The sequence below is a fragment of the Rhinolophus hipposideros genome (assembly GCF_964194185.1).
Source record: "Rhinolophus hipposideros genome assembly, chromosome: 7".
Lineage (NCBI taxonomy): Eukaryota > Metazoa > Chordata > Mammalia > Chiroptera > Rhinolophidae > Rhinolophus > Rhinolophus hipposideros.
The window spans coordinates 72,962,742-72,982,673 of NC_138053.1; the positions used below are offsets into that span (position 1 = coordinate 72,962,742).

The window sequence follows — 19,932 nt, forward strand, 5'->3', positions numbered from 1 at the left end:
AGTGGTTTCAAAAGCCTCATCCATTCATCATCTAATTTCCCATAAGCTTTTCACCTCAAGGACTTAACAGTTAACAATGACTATTTGTTTACAAGTTGCAAAATGTTACTATTCTAATTTTATAATTCCTCTTATTAGATAAATTAAAGAAAAATTGTTCCTCATCTACCATTTGATTGCCTTGCCCAAGATCCAGAATCAGCTTTATCTCTGGGGAGCCCTGGTTCATTTTAATGGGAAATTATATTTGGACATTATTTAGTGGTCTTTATATGAGAAAATGAGTTCATACTATTATTTCCCAAGTTTAGAATTACAGAACATTTACTTATCTTGATTTCTTATCAGTGTCCCTTTTCCCTCACACTGAAAATTCTCATTTTTAATTACATTAGCATAGTTATTAACAGTATAATTATTGAGGAGTTTGATTTCTTTCCAGCTCTTTTTGCCCTTGGGGATATCCCCTAGGGATGCCCAGAAAAATTACTGTGCTTTAAAGATAATTCAAACATTCCTATGTATTTAAGCCACCAACTTGATACACAAAGCACCTCATTTGTTTCATTTTGCTTTGGATTTTTAGGTGTTGCTTTTCTTTAATTTTGATTAATTTCACTTTATAAAAATATACTACATGGTTCCAAAGTAAAATGTACAAAATTCAAGGCATATTCGGAGAAGTCTAACTTTTATCCTGGTCCCCTCCAACTGGTTCCTCTCCCACCTCCCATTCCACCATAGGTAACTTTTTAAAAGTTTGGGGGTGTTTTTTAAAAAATAAGCAACAAAAAAATACAAGCAACAATGTTATACATACAAATTCATTCCATTTTTTTAAACAGTACTACACACCATCTCCACCTTGTTTTTCACTTAATAAGACCACTCCACAGTATTATACAGGAATACTCCTCTTTGCTTTTTACACCTACATACTACTCGTGTGGATTTACTATGGTTTAATCTATTTTAAAATAAGGTATATATTTACATGACTAATATTTCAATAAATACATCTGACTCGTGAGTTAAGAGTGAGACCAACAGGTACCAGAAGCAAAGTCAATCCAGCTGATTGGTAAATGTAGAAGTTGGTATGCAGAGGGTGTATACATTGGAGAGACTAGGCCTGAAAATTTTCTGGAAAATGTAGGTTTTCTTCTGGCCATATGTGTAACAAAACATTTGAGAGTCCTATCTAGCCCATGATTTCTTCTCTGAAACCTGCTTCCTTTTAGAATGGCCAGCACCACTTGAACTGTGGACAATGCAGTGAGGGACAGCTCACCGGCCAGAGCAAGAGTTTATCTCTATTATTCTGGCTCCTATTATAGTTTTCGGCATGATGAACAAATTATGCTGATACACTGAACTATACATTAAGGAAAATACAGTAATAACTCTTTTGATCTCTTACCACGTGCTAGACATTGAACTAAGTACTTTGAACATTAATGCACTCTTCAATGACCTGTTAGATAGGCACTAGTATGATTTCTCCTTTGTTAAAATATTAAGGCACAAAAAGGCTAAGTATTTTATGTACAGCCACACAGCTAGGAAATGACAGGGCTAGGATTTAGCCTTAGGCCTCTGGGTCCAGTGCTCATATTCCTAACCACCATGCTACCCTGTCAGAAAGTTATTAGGACCAGAAGAAATAATATGCAGATGTCAATAGTAAACTGAGATGATAAAAGTTTTCTTTGACATAATACCCAGATATAAAAGAAAACAAAGAACAACATAAAAATAGGGGGACATGGTATTTGTTTTTTTTAAATTTATATGCTCCATAAAATTTTGACTAGAATTAGGAAAACAAACAACAAACACCAGCATGAATACATAATGCACACTTTAATTGTGGATACATTAAATGTATTTTAATTTAATACTTTCATAACATGATATCTCATATTGTGTTAAAAATATAATACAAGAAAGTGATACTAAAGAACTACAGAATCCTCGATTCTGTAGCAGATGGGGTATCCTTATGGGAGCCAGAAAAGGAACCCCGAAAGCTGGAGAGAGAGAAGTGATAAGTAATCTAAAACTAACATGTCAACCAGCTGTGGGGTTTTAAAAATGCCATTAAAATGAATCTGAGAATACCTTTAGACACAGCTCCCACTTTAATGAGCTTCAGAGAATTCAGTGGGGTTGTAAAGGTAGGGACGTAACTTTATTGTGGGATTTAGCTACGACTCCCACCTCACTCTTCTGTATGCAAAGGAATAAGGGAAAGTCTTTAGTCATAATTTGCATCTTAATCAGCATCAAATAACTCACAGTAGCTAGAAACCCTATAAATGAAGCAAAGGGGAAAGGCCAGTTAAACCTCAGAGCCTAGTTGACATCTGAAAATTCATACTGGGAAAGAACAATACAAATTTAAGGATTATAAAAAATCCATTAACAGAGTTTAACTTTTAGTAAATACTAGAGAACTGAAAAGGGAAAGAAACCCCGAGTGTAACATAATAAATCCATCAAGGCCTTTAGGTTCTCACTCACCTATCAGTAAATCCCATACTGCATCCCTTAATATAATAAAAATGACAAGGTCTTACATAATGACTCACTCAATTCAGTATCAGAACTTCCATAAGAAAGAGAAACTTTATAAATGTACTGAATGTGCAAGGCATTTAACCAAATGGGTGGAATTTAAAAAGACAAGTGCTACAGTAGGTAGGTGCTTTCCCAACCAACCTAAGTAGCACTCCTCTCCAGGGTCACACTAGCCCCTTACTCTGCTTTATCATTCACAGCACTCATCACTTAACATAGCTATATACATTTATTCTAAAAATGTGTTAATCTCCTCTACTAGAATACAAGTTCTGAAAGAGGGTGTTTTACAAAGCTATGTATCCTCAGTGCGTAGGACAAAACCTGGCATGTAGTAGGCACATAATAGTTGTTGTTGAGTGAATTATAGTACTTTTCTTATGTGGAGTATTAGTATCTTGAAGTTACTTCATTCTATATGAAACAGAATTTACTTAATAGGCTTTAAACATACAAAAACGTGTTGTTCATTGTTTTGTAATACACTAAAAAGCATTATAACTGTTATGGACTACAAAGTGTTCTCCAGTTGTGTAGAGAATGGGAAAATTGTACAAAAAGCACCCAGTAGTACCCTCACAGCTGTTGGTATAGCTGTGAGACCCAAGTTTATAACAATGGTTTATAACAATGGTTATAAAGGCAAAATGGAAGTTCCCAACTTTTGAAGAGAAAGTTCTCGTTTTCTCAGGTTCCAAATCTAAACAATACTTGACTCCTCTGAGGAGTAATTTCCCTATCTGCCTTGTCTACCACTAGTGTAGAGGGCATGGCAGTTTGGAATCTAGTAGTAGCCACCTTTTTATGCAGAGTTCAGCATTTAGAGTCATGTCTCTTATTAATTAAAAAATACCCTTTACTAAGGCCTACCATTCATTAAGCATTATGTATAAAGAAAAAAATTTAAAATATGGAATTCACCAACTTATAAGGAAAATAACTATAAAGTAATGTGATCGCTGTGATAACGTGGGAGGGCAAGACTAAGGGAGCAGAAGCAAAGGAGCATCTACTTTTGACTGGAAAGGGCTGAGAAAAGCTGTGTGGATACACTACCACTGGAGCTGAGTCCTACAGGATAAGTAGTTATTCCCTTGGCCACACAGAAGGGCAAAGCATTCCAGGTGGAAGGAATGCAGTATCTAAGGATATTGAGGGAAAAAACCACACAGCACATTGGAGAAGATTCGAAGTACTTGATCATGATGCTCCAAATTAGGGGGGTGGGAGGGAGAAGGGGGGAAAGGCAGCCCATAGTTCTAAAAACCATATTAAAAATGATTCAAATCTTTATACTTAGAAAGCATAAGTTATTTCCATAGTGAAACTTCTTAAAAATCTAAGTTACATAAAAATCTTCTTAGCTATATAAGGATAAGCAAGGAGATGGGGGAGAGATTCTACTTATCCCAAAAGGCTCTATCAGAATATTTATGCTTATCAAAAAGGAGTCTGGGTTTTAAATGTTTGGGAAAGTAGGCAGAAGCTAGGTTACAGCATTCTGCCTTGTCCTGCTCTGTGGAAGATCGAAGAAAGAGAAAGCGTGAAAGGGAAAATATTTTAGATGAAAGAAGGGGACTAGTGGTTTGGACATCCTGAATTTAAAATTACTATGGGATGTCTAGGTGAAGATAATTTAATAGGCAGTTAAGAATTAGGTTTAGAGAACCGGAGAGAAGCTGGGATTCAAGTTACAGGTTTGGAAGTCAGCCTAACATTATAGGTGGTAGAAGCAGCTATGTCTATGAATGACATCACATAAGGAGAGTATTTAGAGTAAGTAAAAAGAAAAGGAGAAAGAAGGAAGGAAAAAGGGGAGGAAGAGAAAAAGAAACTCTAGGGAAGATCGATACCTAAAGGGTCAGTAGAAAGAGAGAAGCCCCTCGGGAAATGAGTAAGACAGCAGAGAGCAAAGGTGGAGGAGATTGGTCTTCAAGAATAAGCAGGCTACCTCTTCTCCTCTAAAAAAAGGAGAAAATGAGTAGGGCAAAGCTGGTAAATAGAAATTGACCTCCTCATAGTCTTGATTTTCTGTAAGACGGGACCAAAGGCCATATGTTAGGGGAGGGGACAGAGAGCCTGAGGAAAGTCATAAGGAAAGTTAGTGGTTTGGATTAGCCATAGTGGAAAAGGGAAAGGGGCAACACTGGTACGAAAAAACAGGTTTATATTGAAAGCTCCTTTAAAGTTAAAAACGAAATACAGCAATTCCACTTTGAAGGACTGCATGTACTTCACATGGAACTTAGCATCCAGAAAAGGTGGATGATAGAATTAATTCAATTTAAGGGCTTGCAGAATGATTAGGCTGAAGACGGATTTGAAGGGAGTGTGGAGAGCACTTCATTCGGTGCCCCATAAAGCTGAGGCTGTATAAAGAAGAAGGAACATCTTAAAGGGGCTTCTAGTTTAGGAGAAAAAGTAGCAGTCAAGCAGAGAAGGCTGTGAAGAAGCAAAAGAGCAGAATAAAGGAGAGAAAAAACAATAAAAATGAGGAAGGGAAAAAGCTAAGATGAGAATTATCAGTTATTAAAATTTAAGAGTTCAGAAAGAGAAACTGAGGATGGTGATATTTAAGACGTGGTCATAGGAATAAGTTCCGGGAATGTGATGAAGTCACTGGCATTAAAGTCAAGAATATCAGCAAGGTATCAGACAGATCTTTCCAAGATAACAATAGGATTTGAGGTAGACAGTAAGACTATAAGCAAGATAGCCAGTTAGGGTCTCTGGCCTTTATCACTCATCCCTACTATTAAAGACAAAAACACACACATATACATATTACAATTTTGATACATATGAAAAGGTATGCCGTAAAGACATATGAGCTAACAGTGGACTAATCTAACTTGGTTTTTGTCTTCATTAAGCATTTGATAAGTCATGATATTCTTTAAAACAAGATAGGAAAATCATTTTTAAAATTTTATAAAATGCCTAATAAAAATTTTAAATGCCATTTGTAGTACATGGTAAAATAATTAAACAGTTCTTTTGTGAAGTCTTTTATTATCTTATTCTGGAAATGGAATCTGAATATTATAATTTTGCCATAATATATCCAAAGCAGTGAGATGACTCGAGTTTAACCTTTGAAGCATAGCACACTTCAAGACAGGGAAATTGAAAAATAATCTAAAAATAGTTAAAATGGTCAACTTTATGTATATTTTATCACAATGAAAAAAAAAATCTGAAGTAATAGAAAAAAACCTTTGTAAAGCTAAATTGGAATCCTCCTTAGTGTGAGTTACAGGATATCTGTAGTTCAGGCTGAGTTAGAATAACATACATGCTATTTTAGAAATTATTGTTCCTTCACAGGTTTTAAGAACATAGTGAAAGATGGTGAGGGCATTTAAAAACGGTTAACCATGCTGGACATCTTTATGTAGTGTGACGCTCTTAAATTCAGTGTCAACATGTCTTCTTTTCTAGGACTCTTCCATTTCATGGGTCTTTTGTTTTTCTGTTCAATAAGGACTAGAGGAACATACTAGTTTGAGCGATGCTGAAAGAAGTTTAAAATTTGTTTTGCATTTGTTGTATTCCATTCTTGTTCTTTCAGGGGTCCTTCGCACACAGATACATACTTTTTCAAAATTTTTTCTCCTACTTCTCGGAAATCCAAGGGTTCTTTGTGTGTAGTGTAGCTTGCTCCAGAAACACCAGTATCCACTTCGTGATTTTCTGGCTGTTGATCTGCACAATGCTTCAATCCCCAGTAACACATTTCTCCACTGTACATCATAGCCAGCAAATGAATGTCACTAAATATTCCTAGGAAAGTCATTTAGGTTGAGAGATTAGAATTTAAAACTCTAATAAATTCCTTTTATATCATTAATCATTTTCCCAACTCATTTAACAGTTACACTTAAAAAGCCATATATCACTAACATAATCCACATGTAATGGGCACTTCTATTTTTATTTTACCTATAAGGAAATTCACTGCCCCTCACCCACCAACCACCACCACCACCAACACACCAAAAACACAAAACAAAACAGAGTATTATCAGATAATTTTTTTAAAAGATCACTTAGGTCAGTGTACCCTTAACCTTTTGGGGATTGCTTCAGGACCCGTTGAAGAATCTAATCAATGGAATCTCTCCTAGAACATAGACCTCAAATTCTGCATACAATTTCAGAGTACTCAGAGTCTCCCTGAAGGCCATCAGGAACACTACTTTTAATTTAGGGTGTACTCTAGGATCAATGTTATAGTTCCAGTCAAGTATTCAAGAACTCCTACATTTCTACAAGAGTCTACAGAAATTATCATGGTAAAAAACGTGACCCTGAGAGGCCATGTATTTCTAAATTATCAAAGATGTTAAATTATATCTAAGTAGTTTTATGTTCCCAGGAAAAGGGAATACATGCAGGATTTTTATCAGAAATTGAATGTATTCTTATTATAGAATAGACAATTATATAATTAAACATCGGTGGCACACAAAGTATATATATTAATTTGGTAGAAAGACAAGCAGACCAAGAATCAAAAATATCTGGACATAAATTATTGACTATTATGTAAATTATGAAAAGTTAACTTCTTACAGCCACTAAAATACAAATGATTTATTCTAATGTACAGATACTTGTGTGATTAGAAAAGTTTACCTCAAATAAATGAGCATCATAATCTCAGTTGCTTACCTAATATGGCTCATCAGAAATGACTGATGATACTAGAGACACAAAAATAGAAGAAATATTCACCTTTCCAAACTGTTGCAGTTTCTATCATCTTGAATCTATTGTAAGCTTTTTATCACCTCAGATTTTGTCCCCACAGCTATCCTCTTCATGTCACCTCAAATTCAGCTTATAAATACAGAGGGTGCCAAAAACATGTACATATATTTTTAAGAAAGGAAAAAAAACTGTATTAAAATTACGCTAATGGTAACCACTTGGAGCACCTCATGTAATTTGAGAAATCAAACATGACTTGTATTTATCTTCTGTTATCGGTATATATTGAGTATTACAATTTTAATACAGCTTTTTTCATTTCTTAAAATGTATACACATTTTTTTGGCGCCCTCTGTAGTAATAAGAGAAGAAACAGGTTTAGCAGAAGAGCTGACTGATTAAACTGTTATACTGATAAAAGAAATAATCATTTAAGAGCAGAATCTAAGGCTTGCATTCATGAAAATATGATGGGCTACACTATATTAATTATGCTTCCTATGTATAAGACAACATTCATTTAATTAGTAAAATACATATTACGTACAATCATTTCTTTTTACTTTATACCTTTATAGTTAAAAGATCATAAACCTCAGAGCAAAAGCTGACTGCAGCATTAAATGTTATTCAGAATTATATTTTGTATTAGATGCATTTCACTGAATGCATATCCTTTTTATTTTTTGTGATCCTACATCCTGTCTAGTTATTCCTAAAAAGATTGGTGGAGGGGAGTAGAGAGAAAGATATAGAGGGAAGGTAGAACTTTTAAGCAGACTAGACCCTTGAGAGGAGGAGCTGAATGAAGTATGTCCTGAAAAGTGAAGCTACTTGGGAAGGGTGAGAATGTTGCCTAAGGGAGATCTGAGATCCAATTTATGCCCAACTCCAAATTAGCTTCATTATTTTAATAACGAGTGACTACTGAATAAGGGACCCAAATATCCTATGGGAAGATGTAACCGGGAAAGAATGAATGGCTATATGATAAAGTGTGGTTCTCACACGTTAACCTGCATTAGAATTAACCGGAGGATCTGCTAAAATACTAATTGCTGGGGCCCCACCTCCAGAATTTCAGATTCGGGTATGAATTTGAATTTTTAACAAAGTACTAGGGCTTAGGGTGATGCTGATGCTGCTGGTCCATAGCCTACACTAAGCTACTGCATTAAAATATCCTGCATTAAAAGGATGAACAACATAAAAATTAGGCACTTTCTCGCTCTCTATCCCCAAAGTAATCTACTTACTCTGGTAGCTATAGTTTTTGCGCTGCTGCAAATTTTCCTTGCTATTTTCTTTTTTCTGTTAATGCTCAGCATGGTTTTCGATAAAATACTTCACTTTACACTGTGCATGTCCTTGGTGAATACACATCATAGTGGGGGATGCAGGGAGAGAGAGACTATCCCAACAAGTGAGTAAGGGCAGAAAGATGACTTGCACAGAAAAAAAGTGGCCACCACACTGGCACCCCCTAGAAATTGTGAGGTCTATATCTGGCTGCATAATTATGAGCTTATTAAAAATAGATTCCTAGATTCCACATATTGAATCAGAACCTGCAGCTTGTACATAGAAATCTGTATTTTTATTTTATTTTATTATTTTTTTTTTTTTTGAAATCTGTATTTTTAATCAGCTACGCAGGCAATCAGTGATGCCGCTTTAGAGAGCTGTTCCTTTACAGGATCTGAATTCCAGTTTCTGGGATAAGCAATCGGCCAAAGGGCAGCTGGAAAGGGGTAGTTCTCAGTGGTATAAAAAGGGCATAAACCAAGGGTGTGCAAAGCTCAATAGCATTTTGATTTAACCTATTTGACTCCAGGGTTATTCTGACACGGCTATTTTTATAAAAGCCCACAGAGGAATGAGGCTTAGAGAGAGGTAAAGAGGTTTACTGAATACATTGCTTGGTAATTTTTAAAAGCTGAAAATTTAATGACATACAGGCAGTGTTCAAGGGACAATATAATTATCTTACCATGGAAAAAGAAAAAAGAAAATCTCACTCACTAAGTATACACTGTTTGGAGTTTTATCTAAAATTAGGTAAATTATCATTAAGAGCTGGGCACAAAAATATTTTGATGACTCCTACAGAATTTTCTTCCCTAATGAATACTGAGGATTCTTCAGAATTATGTTTTATATTGGCTAACAAAAGAAATGAAACATAATTAGGTATCTCCGACAGGGTCTTAAGAGGTAATTCAGCCTATCAAAAGTAGGCTTCCTGGCTGCTAATCTTCTTGACAGAGATGAATTAGAGGAGAAAACTGTTTTAGATGAGAGCAAGATGACAACAGCAAAAGAGGGCTAAGTACTATGGCAAAGCTGCTGTGGAACCAATATTGTTTTCTTTTTTTCTGGAAAAAAGGGACCTCATCTATCCCTTTTGGTTCCCTTGTTGTAGAAGCAATAGAAGCTAGGGGCTAGTGCAATCAAATTACGATCTAAGAGAAGACACCAGTATCACATGCATTTTGAAGAAAAAGTCTCAGGCCTTGAGAGCATCTTACTTTATGACTAGAGATGGGAGAAGGGAAATTGGTGATCTGTGCCACTTCCTTTGGTTCTAAGTGGGCTTTAGTGCCCACTCCTGCTTTTTCTTTTAAATCAATCCATGTGAGTGGGTAAAGAGATTTTAGAAAGGCCACTTTCAATGTAGTTAATCAGTTTACTAGTTATATGGAATACTTACATAAATAAATCAAAACACCCCATGTTTGTCAAAATGTCATGCCTACTGAAGGAGCACTTTGCATTCCCAATAAGCTTTTTTATTAGGACACACTATTTGCCTGAATTAACTGAAAGTAACAATTTTTGGACACCGCATATATGACTATATGTTAATGACACTTAAATCATGCTTTTTTTCTATGCAATATTTTTGAATAGAAAGGAAGAGCCTACAGGAGCTAACAGAGGAAGAATAATTAAAGCATACATAGAATATTATTAAAATAGAGAATTTTCTGTAAAAAAACTTTCTTCTTTTCCCGATATTTTATTTTTCTCCATCAACATTTCAGATGAAGTACAAAAGAGATTACACACATGATCATGTACGTCATTTGTCAGCCATGTTACCTTGAACAGTTCATCTGGTTTATCAAGACCTCAGTTCCTCCATTTGTAAGAGAGATGGTAAAAACCAGTGGTTCTTCCCTCCCACACTTCAGTCTAAAACCCAGATGATGCTCTATATCCAGTTCTTAACATTTTCAAGTGCACAAATGTTTGTGGCAGAAACTAACAGTTGCCACCCAATATTCACTCTCCCCTCAACTTTTTTTTTTTTTTTTAGTAAAGTGACTATTTATTTGGGATGACAATGTATCTTGTAAAAGACTATACACTCCAGGTTCCCTTGTAGTTATATGAATCCATGTGACTAAATTCTGGCCAGTGAAATGTAGGTGGAAGTGTTGTATGTATTGTAAGAAACTTCTGAGGAAGTTGCTCCAAAGGAGCAGACTTGGGTGAAAGAAACATCCTTTGCCATTCCTACATAGGTGAGATGGAAGGAGTGGGAGCATCAAGGGATACTGAGAATGGTAGCAATGTCCCCATAGGGATTGATGTTGCACAACTCTGGGAAGTACTGTTCACATGGTATTCCATATAAAGAACCTCCCTTGGAAGCTGAAGGGCTCTGGTTCTAAAGATGATGGAAGAAAAAGATAGGAACCTGATGATACCATGGGGCCAAAGTAACCAGCTCTGGACCTTTTTAATGTGAAAGAGCAATAAAGTTCTATCTTGTTCAAAACTTACTCCCAGTTTCTGTTTCAAGTAGTAGTGGAACCTAGTACCTGATCGGGGTTATGTGGGGATGCAAAAATAAGTAAAAGTAACATGATATATAACTCTCCCAAAATTACAAAACAGAGTTTAGCAGTATTTTTCTATATTACACGAGAAGATCTTTGAATCTTTAAAAGCTGTTTTAGTATTCTTGTCTACAATGTAACTTTAAATTAAATCAGAGTGAAATATAATAAACTTCTGAAAATTTTAAAAAGCTTTAAAAACAAAAATATTACCTTCACTCAGTAACTTAGCTGTGTCTAGGTCTTGGAAAGAAACTCCTTCATTTAATTGGATAGGACACCGATAATTTAGCATCTGTAGCAAGTAACTGATTCCATCAACAAGGTACTAAATGAAAGTCAAAGCCAAAGAATTCAAAGTATTATACGCAGAGCTATAGAAACTTCAAATGTTAAGTTTTTCCCCATTGTTTACTCAAGAGAAAATGGGCTAAAATACAGATGTATCTTATGGCTATTACATTTCGATAATATTTAAGAATCCACCACCCCAAAACTTTTATAATATATTTTATAAAGTGTAACCCTCTAAATGCTCTAATTACTAACAGTATGAAAGAAAAACAAAACAACCCAGAACACATGATTCAGTAATATACTTGTCAAAAATTTTACCATAGGAAAAGGATAAGGATAATCAAGGTACATTCAACAATAATTTATTAAAAATATGCAGGTACTTATAATTTAGAAGTAATATGATCAAAGTTTTACACCTAAAAGTGTGATATATCACTTCCTGGCCCACATAAACCACATGTAAAATCAACCTAAGAATCCTTAGTGATAAAATACTAGACAGGGTCTTTAGATTTACTGATTTGATCTGAGGAGTCAGACTAAATCAGAGAGACACAATTTTCTAGGAACACAGTCAAGTGAGTTCTTTAGGAGTAATCTGCTAAAAGAGACAGGCTCACAACAAAGTTTATTTTATTTAGGCCAAAAAATATGCCTAAAAATTAATATACTCTGATAATTTAAAAAATAAAAATCCTGAACTTGTAAAAAGCATGGAGAACTTCCCAGTTTACAAAGGGCTTTCACAAGTTATCTTATTTAATCTTCACAATTTCAATTTGTTTAATTACACAGCTAGTAAGTAAAAAACATGGAATACAAAGCCAGGCCCTTTGATTCCATTACTCTTAATAATAACGAAAGACAGCTTATTGAAACCTATAACTGTCAACAATCAAAAATATATGAGGAATGCCTTTTTACCTCTTTAAGCAAACTAGATTTTCTCGTGAGCCACTCTCTCCTTTTGGTCAGAGAATGACAATACATATAAAGTAGGGCTCCTCGTCGCCAAGAAAGACATTCCAAGAGTTCATCCCCAAGCAATTCGCAGTGCTAAAATACAACAAGGACACAGCTAAGAGAAACTTGATGTTTGTAAAAATCAAAGTTAAATTTCAAAATACCGAGCAATTAAAAACACTCACACAAAATTTGCCCTTCAGTTTAGCTATTTACACAGGAATGTCTTACTTTGAAACAATTACAAATACAGAAATCTATTGCTACATGGTAATTAAAATAACTACTCCAATTTACAAATACTTTTTAGAAAATATTGTTTAAGTATTTTAGTAGCAAATTCTAACATATCTGAAATATAAGTATTCCATAATCTGATTAAAAAGATAACTTTTCAGAACTACTGTAGTTTAAAACAAGCTCTTACCTATTTCTATTATTGCTAGAATAAAATAAGTAAAAAGATATACACAAAAGCAGTTTTAATAAATTAAACTTTTATTGCTGTGTCATTTAAAATTTGGGATTATTTGTTTCCACAGTTAGCATCCCCTCATAAACACAAAGAGCAAAAAGGGTATCTAGTAGAAGATAAGCAGCAGACAGTTAGAGAAATTATTTGCTTGAAAGAGTAGCCATGGCTTGAGACAAAAATCTTGGAATCATCTAAATAGCGATGGCAGTAAAAAGCATGTGAACAGATTATAAAGCGAAGACAGAAAAGACCATCAGAAGATTAAGGAAACATCCATAGGAGTGCCTATATTTCCAGAATGGAAGAAATGGGAGCTGCTACAGAAAGAGTAAGAGCAAGGCTTCTCAGGATGAAGAGGAGGAGCATGCAATGCCTTGGAGGGATAGGTTGATCAACGGGGAGAAAGGCAGCAAAAGTCCAGGAGGATGAGGACTGTAAAAAGGACAAGATATGTGGTAATTAGGCTACTGGGGACCTTCAAGAAAATATTGCATCTGCAAAAGTAAAAGGAACAGAAATAAAAAATATCTGTGTTTAGAAAATTGTCAGGCACTGTAATTACAATACAATTCCATTGTGCAAATGTTCTGACACATATTTAGTAAAATACAATACTTTAGTTGTGACGTTGGTCTGAAGTGTTAAATTCCCATATATCCCTCCTTCAATCTTAATTTAAAACAGAGACAAAGACACATTCAAGAAAAAATACAGACTCTACAGAGCAGGACATATAGCAAGAATTAGCAGCGTTCCATCGTAATTCATGAATGTAAAACTTACTTTTGGATGCACATTATTTTCTTTAACTAAAATTTCTGGTTCAGAAAGAAAACCGATCAGCTCTTTTACTTTCTCTGAAGAATCTTCAGGAAAATCTTCATCTACTAGTTTGTTCTCCTCAAAATATGTCATGTCCAAAATAGCCTGATTACAAAAGAAAACAACTATCTTTAAATGACTTAAACCTGAATGAATAACTCTTATAGTTTAACCTTATATATATAAATGCTTTAGTAGACATTTAAGTTTTCTAGCACAGTATTTAAATTTAAAAAGTAACCAAAATGTCTAGCTGTAAACATAATCTTAGATGGACTCTGGAAAACTTCATAGCTATTTTACTAAAATACTAAACTAGACTCTTCCTTTCCTCAATAAATAAAATGGAGATTTATGTTTTAATTAAGGTAAGCTAAACATATACAATATTAATTATGAAAAGTTTATTATGTTATACACACACGGTACACACACGCACACACACTCTGAACATTTTCTAAATGGCTGATGTATATAAAGTTAAGGTCACTACCACTAGTTTTGTAAATTGAATCTTTAAAGGAATTGTTTTCCTAAATGCAGATTCAGCATTTGGGGAATATGTATCCTGCCACTCAATAAAGGCAGCAAGCATATCACTAACATTATGCAATTAAAACACTAAGTCCTCAGCATTTTTAAATACAAGACACTCTGTTTAAGCACCTTAAAACTCCCCAAACCTTTTTAAAATCTATTGGAGTTAAGTCCAACGAAACTGTGTTCTAGTATCAGTACTACCACTAACCACCTGACTAATCAAAGGAGAAGTCGATTTTACATTTTTGAGCCTTAATTTCTTCATTGGTAGAATAAAGAAATTGGACTAAATGACTTTCAAAGTTCCTTGCTCTGAGGATAAACTGAATTAAGATATGTAAGACACCTGGAATGTTACCTAGCACACAGCACTACTGAAGTGGTAAGTGTTTTTGTGTGTAAGGAAGGCTTAAACCAGGAAGGGCGTCCCACAGAGAATGACCTGTTGATCAGAATCATAAGTAGGGTCCAATGGGGTCTGGGGAATGTAAATCTGCATCTCTAGGTCTTTTGCCTTATTCCTGGCAATAAATTTAAGTGTTTACAACTCTCCTATGTGGAAGAAAAAAGACAAGCAGGGAGCTTTTTAAAAGAAAAGAAAGCCAGCAAAGTTCTGCCAACTTATAACAGCTCTTTGGAGTTTGTGAATAGTTCTTATAGGCTCATTCAACCATGACGTTTGAAGGCAGAAACCATCTTTATGTACCTCCTAACAGAAAGCACAGTGCCAGGCATGGAAGTGCTATAAATGTGCACTCTGGAAGCTTAATTGAGTTTACTTTACTTTCTATAATATAACCATGTCATGTTTAGTATTCCTTAGTGATCAAGTAAAGGCATATGAAGCACTCTATCAACTATAAACTGCTATATGAATGTTAATTACTATAATGAAATTATGTTTAATGTCAACTTGCCTCAGCAGTATTTGAGAAAACCAAGAAAACAGGTCTTGTCCATACAGAGGCCTGAATTTGAGAGCAAAGTAAAAGAAAAAAGGGGAACAGAACAATATTATAGACGTTCATGAAAATAGCAGGGGGAGTCATGTTGAGAATCCTAAGGAAAGGTGAATTTCAGGAGGAAAAAAATAACTGGGGCCCTTATAGAGTCCTCCATTCCCTGTGAATACCTTGTAAGAACTTGGAAATTGCATACATTCCTGTTTTGTTTAAGTATCTATAAAGGGAAGAAAGTCGGTTATGTGCAAGATTTTTTTCATGACTCTTATCAACACATCTCATAAATCTTACTTGTTTGCATATTGGATGAATGTTTCAAGTCTATATGTTTTATACATACAGTTTTTTGAACAAAATCAAACATTGTAAATAGAGAATAAACTGATTTCATTACACCTAAATTTTGGAATCAACCATTTAAATAAGCAATCTGCACCCATAACGTGTCTGAAACCACATCTGTTTCAATACCTGTGTGTACAGTTCTAGTAGATTTGACGGTCTTGAACATTCTTTGTCTTCTCCACACAAGAGTTTCAATTTTTCTAGAGCTGCAGAGGCCCGAATTAAAAAGTGATCTGGAAGAGATAAAAACATGATTACTTCACATAGTTTCGGAGTGTTATCCAAACAAAAAAAGTTATGTATCTGAAATGATTAAGTGAAATTATGTTGTGTTATTGGACAGGCAGCATGATCATAATATCTTATGTAAAACAAGGGGATATCATCATGCCTAATCCCAATTAAGCTAATTTACCATGGAAATTTATCCTGGAAAGGTAGACTAAAAATTTTCACTGTTGCCATTTCTTAAATGCAGTCTGTATTTTCATATTGCTTCTTTTATGATGTTGATACACTCAAAATGTTTAAATATTAAATTTAAAACTTTTACTGCAATAGTACAAATGATATACATAAGCCTACAGAAAGTGGTTCCATTAAAAACTTACCATTTCATAAATGTATTTTCCAAAAAACATTGAATTCAAATGTCTCACAAAACATCAGCACTCTGAGCAACTAAAACTTTAACGTAGTTGTTTATGTATTTATGTATTTAATAACAATTACAATTAAAATTACATAACACATCTGTATATTATTTAAAAAACCCAGATATGGAACAAATTACCTCATGCCTTCAAATCCTGGAAGAACTAGAACTAAATACTTCTGATATGGCCCCCCAACATTGTCCCGATGTCTTCCTTTTCTTCTACATCATGTTCCCCTTGCTTCTATGGTTGTACCTTTTCTTACGAATTTTTCCTCCCTAAGGGATTACAAAGTGTCCACACCAAGGAGCTACCCACCCTTCTGCATTACCTCGTGTAATACAATTTAGATATGCCCATCATCAAGAGACAAACGTCCTTGCGTTTGCCCCTCTATGCTTCCCTCCTGAAATATATATCCTTTCCTCCTCACTGGCCAATGGACAGAAAACGTAGCACTTGGTGCGGGCTCATCTGGTCCAGCCTCAGCCCGTACACAGATAAGCTCTTCAGTGGTGGAGTGAAAGCACATGACAACTTAAGTTATGTCTGTTGGCAATCATATCATGACCTTAAGTTTTCCGAGGTGAGGTGTAAGCCCTATCTAGACCAGATTTTGATTACTATAAGGTCCACTATTCACCTGAATTGATACTTCTTTAGCACTGCCCTCCCATCTCTCCCCAGCCTGCAAGTATCATCTATACAACCCAGAAAAAAAGATTCTACTGTAAACTGAAATTATGTAGAACATGGCACTCCTTATTTGCTTCTTCAGAGATTGCGTTGACATTTTCTACTTAATTTGCAGGATTATTTTAAATGTAAAGATTTGCACTGAATTCAGTAAACCACTGCTGAAGGAGTATCTCACACGAATTCATGACATAATTCCTGGGGGTGAGGGGGTAATAATAGCTCACATTTTAGAAAATTTTTATGAAATGCAGTATTTTTACTAGAACCATTCAGTCAAAGTAATGACTGGCAAGACAAAAGTGGTTCTTACGTAATGAAAGGAAAAAGTTCCTCTCATGGCATACTTCCATATAATAAACATATTGTGCTTGTACATTGAGAACTCAATGAATAATGAAATGTGAGAAATGAAAAGGAGAACATTCTTAGCTGGAATAATGTCTGGCTGTATCTGATCTAATTTGCAGAAGACAGCAGGAACTATCAATCCCTATAATCTAATACATAGAATTGTTACATTACTGGACAGATTTTAAATGCATATTATTTTTGTTGTGTGGGAAAAGAATGCCAAGTTCAATTCAAATACATACAACCACGTCTTAATTAAACTTTATAAAATTTAGGAAATTATGCAAGTAATACTAATAACTCGTAATATAGACGAGTATTATTTTAATTTCAGTAAATTTTCAGAATTATACAGCTTTCAAACACGTATATATATACCACATGACTTTTATGTCCAGCCTTCATTTTAGACTAGATTAAATAACTCTTCCGTTGAAAAATGAGAATGACTTTTGGGTTCTATGATAAGTGAATAAAAACCATCCTTTGGTCTCTTTAGACTGGTTCAAATGGAGCGGGTGGGGTGGAGGTCACTAAATAGCTTATTTAGAAGTCACTCAGACACACTTTCAGGTAATAGCTACTACTGCCTATGAAGTCGTCACGTGAATCCTGGGATTCACTTACCACAAACCAAGAGACAGCTTCTGAGTGTTCTGGGGGTTTTGAAGAGCATACTCCTAAGAAAAGATAATTCAGCAAATAATCTTCACTAGAACTAGAGGCCTTTCCTAATAGACCTTATTCGATAAATCCGGCAACCACTCAATCGTTTGAGTGAACGTCCCACTACTATTCTCCTACGAGTCCGATGACAAGGAGTCAGTGCACAAGAATTTTACAACCGATCGGCAGTAACGGCTGAAAACTCAAAAAGAAATCATGTAACACCTACAGGCAGCTGGGAAGTAATGAAAGAGAAGTAAAACCAGAAGTCGAGGTAATTCTCTAAGCCAGTTTTTCGTAAGGAAACCTCTTCGACACTTCCAAAGAGCCCTTGCGAGAAGTGCGGTGAGGTCTGTGAAAGGATCGTCTAAATTATACCCATGTAGATGTTTCCCGCAGAAACATCTCCAGTTGAGTTTAGAATCCAAAACGTAAAGAGAGAAATTTACAAAACAGGAATAAAAAAGTGACACTGGTACCCTCTCCTAGCTATCTTCATCGCACATGCAGCCACCATTCCTCATTTGCATGCTACCATTCAGCTTTAACCACTCACTTAAGCTTTCCCGTGTACTCTTATCAGGATTCTGCCCTGGTCTCAATCGCTACCGGAAAGCAGCACCGATTTGCCTCGAGATGTATGCGGTTTTCATCGGTTATGAAACACGAGGTTTCGACGCAAACGCCTTGGTTTAAGGCCATGCGAGTTCTCCGCGGTGGACGACGGACCGCGCAGCGAGTCAGGAGCGCAGCACCCTCGGTAGTACCGGCGCGGGATACACACGGCCCGCAGGCCGCGGCCTCAGGTCCCCAGGGCTGTCGAGCACCAGCTCTGAGCCACTGTCTGCCCTCCCGCCTCCCTCTCCCCGGCTCCCTCACCGTCTTCACCGGCGGCTTCGCTAAGTTGCTGTATGTGGGCCTGAGCTAGGTCCCCGAGTTCCTCCACTCGCCTCACCACACTAGAGCCTGAGGCCGCCATAGCCACAACAAGCGGGCGCGCCCCAACCACGTGACCGCGCGGGTCCGCGGTCACCTGATGCCCGGGGAGGGCGGGGTGTGGGGCGGAGCTCGTTTGGTGGGTGGATGGGGACCCCAGCTCCGGAGAAGGGCAGGCCCTGGCTCGCAAAGGTCGTTCCGGGTTATTTTCGTCTTCTGGAACTTCCCCTCCCTCCCACAATCCAGAGCAGCAAGGATACTTTAGGGATGGGTGTGACGTCAGGGCACGCCTGTCTCCCGCCCCTCCTTTCAACCAATCGGGAGCCAACCATGGCCCCATGCTGCTCCAATGGGAAGTCAGCTCTCTCCGCGGGGTGCTGGGAAGAGAAAAGTTGGCCGCAGCTGGGTGGTGGATGGGTGGTGCGCAATACCTTGCTCGTGCTCCATGCCGCGCTGCAGCGGTAGTCGGGAGAGCCGTCAGAAAGGTCCGGAAACAGGACTGTTGGTTTTGGTCTTGTAGTAAGGACGTTGCCTAATTGTAATTTCCTGGTCAGAAATGGAAAGTCTGGCGGGCCCCATGTAGCTGACCCAAGTCGCCGAGGGGTAATTGGGCATATGAGTGGGGACCTCCAAACGCTAGTGAGCGTTCCCAGTCCACGTGGTTGAGTGTCGTCTTACTAAATCTTAATTTTAGCAGCTGCGTATATTTTATTTCTGATCTGCTTTGGCAAGCTCACATTTGACGTACTTTAACCATCTCATGTCCAATAATACCAAAATTTTGCATTTACAAAAATTTTTGTTATACATCTCAAGACCCTTAAAGCGCTCATTGTGTGTAAACTTCATCCTCTCAACTGTGTGAGTTTCAAAGCACTTAGTCAAGGAGTCCAACTTCCATTTTGCATTCCCTGTTTTCTTTCCTCTGGCCAAACAAATTTTTAACTCAGTGTTTTCGTTTTTCAGTTTGACAACAGTGCACTATGAATAATCTCCATTCTATCTTATCTCTTGTGGAAGGTAGTTTTTTATTTAATAGGAGCTACTAAAAATAGGGAATTGGTGTATTGTGATTTAT

General features: G+C 36.4%; 1 protein-coding gene across 4 annotated transcripts; it reads right to left on the bottom strand.

The window, feature by feature from the left end:
- Nucleotides 1-1,757: 1,757 nt before the first annotated feature.
- On the bottom strand, nt 1,758-19,553 carry RIMOC1 (RAB7A interacting MON1-CCZ1 complex subunit 1). Of its 4 annotated transcripts, none has more exons than XM_081053964.1 (7): nt 19,286-19,553; nt 15,673-15,779; nt 15,157-15,207; nt 13,661-13,804; nt 12,364-12,495; nt 11,353-11,467; nt 1,845-6,363 (listed from the first exon to the last, which is right to left on the bottom strand). In XM_081053964.1, exons 1-7 carry the CDS (start codon nt 19,299-19,301, stop codon nt 6,080-6,082), a joined length of 849 nt encoding a protein of 282 aa, XP_080910090.1. In that variant the 5' UTR covers nt 19,302-19,553; the 3' UTR covers nt 1,845-6,079. The 4 variants fall into 4 exon arrangements, with proteins under 4 accessions (XP_080910089.1, XP_080910090.1, XP_080910088.1 ...); XM_081053962.1 differs by lacking the exon at nt 19,286-19,553 and adding an exon at nt 18,798-18,928; XM_081053963.1 differs by lacking the exons at nt 15,157-15,207; nt 19,286-19,553 and adding an exon at nt 18,798-19,085 and having other exon boundaries at nt 1,758-6,363.
- Nucleotides 19,554-19,932: the final 379 nt, after the last annotated feature.